The sequence below is a fragment of the Entamoeba nuttalli genome (assembly GCF_000257125.1).
Source record: "Entamoeba nuttalli P19 unplaced genomic scaffold asmbl_3308, whole genome shotgun sequence".
NCBI classification, from domain to species: Eukaryota; Evosea; order Mastigamoebida; family Endamoebidae; genus Entamoeba; species Entamoeba nuttalli.
Genome location: NW_008575984.1, coordinates 1 through 3,852, shown reverse-complemented (window position 1 = coordinate 3,852; position 3,852 = coordinate 1). Strand labels below are relative to the sequence as shown.

General features: G+C 28.5%; 2 protein-coding genes across 2 annotated transcripts; both read left to right on the top strand.

Moving 5' to 3' along the window:
- Window positions 1-112: 112 nt before the first annotated feature.
- On the top strand, window positions 113-481 carry ENU1_062370 (RNA polymerases K / 14 to 18 kDa subunit domain containing protein; the record flags this gene model as incomplete). The annotated part of the gene is made up of 1 exon (XM_008858179.1): window positions 113-481. One exon carries the CDS (start codon window positions 113-115, stop codon window positions 479-481), a length of 369 nt encoding a protein of 122 aa, XP_008856401.1.
- Window positions 482-683: 202 nt separating this feature from the next.
- ENU1_062360 (coatomer beta subunit, putative) lies at window positions 684-3,460 on the top strand (the record flags this gene model as incomplete). Its single annotated transcript, XM_008858178.1, has 2 exons — window positions 684-800; window positions 845-3,460. The coding sequence occupies 2 exons, from the start codon at window positions 684-686 to the stop codon at window positions 3,458-3,460; spliced, it is 2,733 nt and encodes a 910-aa protein (XP_008856400.1).
- Window positions 3,461-3,852: the final 392 nt, after the last annotated feature.

Genomic DNA, 3,852 nt, shown 5'->3' with positions numbered 1-3,852 from the left:
TTTATTTTTAATAACAATAAACTAAAAAGAAGAAAAATTTTGTGATTTGTTTTTGGAATAAGAAGAAAAATAAAAGAAAAACCTAAAGAACTAATAAAATATAGAATATAGAATGAGTTCTGATAACGAGGCTGGTAATGATAGTTATAGTATGTCAGAGGATTCAAACAATGAGGATCTTGTAATAGATTATTATGACGATTTGGGAGTTGATAATTATATTGAAGAAAAAGAAATTAAAGGAGATGACAGAACAACAACAAGATTTATGACAAAATATGAAAAGGCAAGAGTACTTGGAACTCGTGCCCTTCAAATTTCAATGAATGCTCCAGTTTTTGTCCCATTAAATGGAATGACAGATGCTCTTGAGATTGCTATGGCAGAATTAAAAGCAGGTAAAATCCCATTTATTATCAGACGTCGTTTACCAAATGGATCATTTGAAGATTGGAAAGTTTCAGAACTTATTGTTGAATAAAGAGAGATAAACAATTTTGTAATTCCTTATAGTGGATTAACAGTGATTGAGTGCTTTTTGAATTTATATTGTCTTTTCTATTTGAAAGTGATTTGTTTTTATTTTGTTTTTAGAAAGTAATTTTATAATAAATAATAGTTTAGGTTGATTTATATTTTTTGTTGTGAAGAGATCTAATAATTTTAAGATATTGAATAGAAGAATGGATGGAAATTGTACTTTATTGTTAAACAACCCTTATCGAGATTTTCGGGTTGAGGATGTCAGTAAATCACTCTCACAAGCAGATGTTAAATCAAAAATTACAGCATTAACAAAAGTTTGTTTGATTAAATGAAATAAAAAGGAAATGCTCATGTTTAGATTATTACTGCTGAGTTAAATGGAGATCATCATCCAGAATTATTAATGGAGGTAATTCGAAATGCAATGCCTTGTACTGAACATCAAATTAAACGATTAGTATTAATTTATTTAGAGTCTATTGATAAAATGGATAAAGGAGAATTAAGACCAGAACTTATTTTAGCTATTAATGGTTTATTACAAGACTTAAACCACCCAAATGAATATATTCGAGGAATTACTTTGAAATTTCTTTGTCATGTATCAGAAAAAGAAATTATTCAACCACTTGTTAATGCTATTTTAGAAAATATGACACATAAACATGTTTATGTAAGAAAAGCCACAGCTAATGCTATTGGTCATATTTATCAAGTTGATCCTTCATTAGTTGAACATGCAGGGGATATTCTAAGAAAAGCATTAAAAGAAGAAAAAGATTCAATGACTCGTGTTGTTATATTTTCAGTTATTACACGTTATTTACCAGAACATGCTATTAAATTCTTAATTTCTATTGCACAACAAATTACTACATTCTCTGAACCATTTATAATGGTTGTTCTTAAATTTATTCGTTTAATTTATAAATCAACACCTCAATTCAAAAGTAAATACATTGAGATTTTAGGATGTCTTATTTCATCAAATTCATTAATGGTTAAATTAGAAGTTGCATCAATATTCCCTTTGATTACAGGTAATGCTCATGTTGTTACTCAAAGTATACAAACACTAGTTGATGTTGTTTGTTCTTCATCTGATGTTAATGTCAAAATAATTGGTATCCAAAGAATTAAAATGATTTGTTCAAGATACCCAAAAGTTATCAAAGGAAGTTGTATTTCATCATTACTAAGAATGCTTTCAATTCCTTCTATAAGAAAAGATGTTCTTCAACTTGTAATGACATCACTAGCACCAAGAAATGCTAGTGAAATAGTCACTGCTCTTAGAAAAGAAATAGGAAAAGATGATACTGAATTTGTTGTTGAGGTGTTGGTTGCACTTCGTAAATGTAAAGAAGTTAATGAAGGAGTTGAAATCGATGATGTCATGTTTGAAGCATTAACTACACCAGAATTAGCTAAAGAGGCTATTGAGTATATTGAACATCGTCTTCAAGGAGAACAAAGAGAAAATACAGTTGAAAGACTCATCGACTTTATTGAAGAGGTTAGTGACAATAAAACATTAAGAAGTATTATTTGGATGATATGTGAATATTGTAGTCATTACGATGAGGTTATTAGTATGTTCAAGAAGTTGATTGTTGAATTACCAAACAAAGAAGAAACATTTATAGAAAAAGATATTGAAGAGAAAGAAACTGAAGAAGAAAAGAAGGACAATGGAATTATTGAAAGTAAGACTGTTGTATTAGCTGATGGTACATATGGAAGTGTTATAGAAACATATGACAAACAAACTGAAAAGAATAAATTCTTCCAAAAAGTTGGATTAAGAACAATGATTGAACAAATGGATTCATTGGTTATTTCTAGTTTGGCTATTGGTATTGCAAAGATTTGTAGCAAAGTTACAGGTAAAGAAGGAAACTGTATTAGAGCAAAAGGAATTCAAATATTACTTGAGGTTATCAAAATAGAGAAGAAGAATGAGACACACAACAAGATGAGCCAAGACTGTAAAGAAATTATTCAAAACATCATTTTTATTATTAGTGGAAAGAAAACAGAATATAATGAACAAATGAAACAAATTGAAGAAATAGAAAAAAATATTCGAAAAGAAATTGAAGAAGGAGCTAAAAGAAAAGAACATAAAGACATTCATCAAATTGATGAAAAAATTCATTATGAAATTTTCAATACCGCAGATGAAGAAGAAAATGAAGAAAAAGAAAGTAGAATTGAACAAATTAAAGGAGAAAGAAAATTAGAACGCTTAAATAATATTGTTCAATTAACAGGATATTCTGATCCATTCTATATTGAAGCTATTGTTACTGTCACTCACTTTGATATTACTTTAGATTGTCTTATTATGAATCAAACACCAAGCACATTACAAAATATCACTATTGAACTAATTCCACATGGAGGAATGACTGTAAAAACTAAACCATCACCAGTCACTCTTGGTCCTGGTGATTTTGTCCGTGTTAGTTTAGGAGTTAAAGTTGATGCAACTACTGTTGGGGTGATTAGTGGATATGTTAATTATGACATTGCTGATAAGAATGTTACATACAATGCATTGGATGCTAATTTGATATTAAATGAATTAAGAATTGAATATTTGGACCAAATGACACCATGTGATGTAGATATTGAAGTGTATCAAAAGAAATGGATGGAATATGAATGGGAAAATAAAATTCCTGTTGACACTGAATGTACTGATTTAAAAGAATATGCACACTTATTATGTTCAATTGCTAAATTACAATGCGTCACACCAGCAATAATGTTTTGTGATAGCATTGGATTTTTATCTGCCAACTTCTACGCTAAGAACTTGTTTGATGAAGATGCATTAATCAACTTATCTGCAGAGAAAATAGGAAATAAAATCAGTGGATGGGTTAGAATCAGAAGTAAAACTCAATCATTAGCAATTAACTTAGGAGATCGTATTGTTGCTAACCAAAAAAGGGTTAATCCAAAATAAATTGACATTTTCTTATTCTTTATTCAACAGAATTACGTCTTGTTATTATTTTGTTTTTATTTCAATTCTAATTTATAACGGCATTTCACTCATCCTTCTCTTTTCTTATTTATTATTCTCTATCTTTTCTTTATTGAGGCACTTCTCTTTGTATTCACGTTCTTCTTTGTTCTGTCCCTTATTATTATTTCACTATTTCTCATTTATTTTTTATATCATCACTTAACCATAATTGTTTCATTACGTAATTTAACCAATTCATCTTGTTCTTCTCAATGTAAATGATTCAAACACTTACCTAACTTAAATAATCAAACTTAATTTTCAGCTATTTCATTAAACCATCAAATATACTCCACTAGTCTATATTTTACTTACAACTAATATCATGA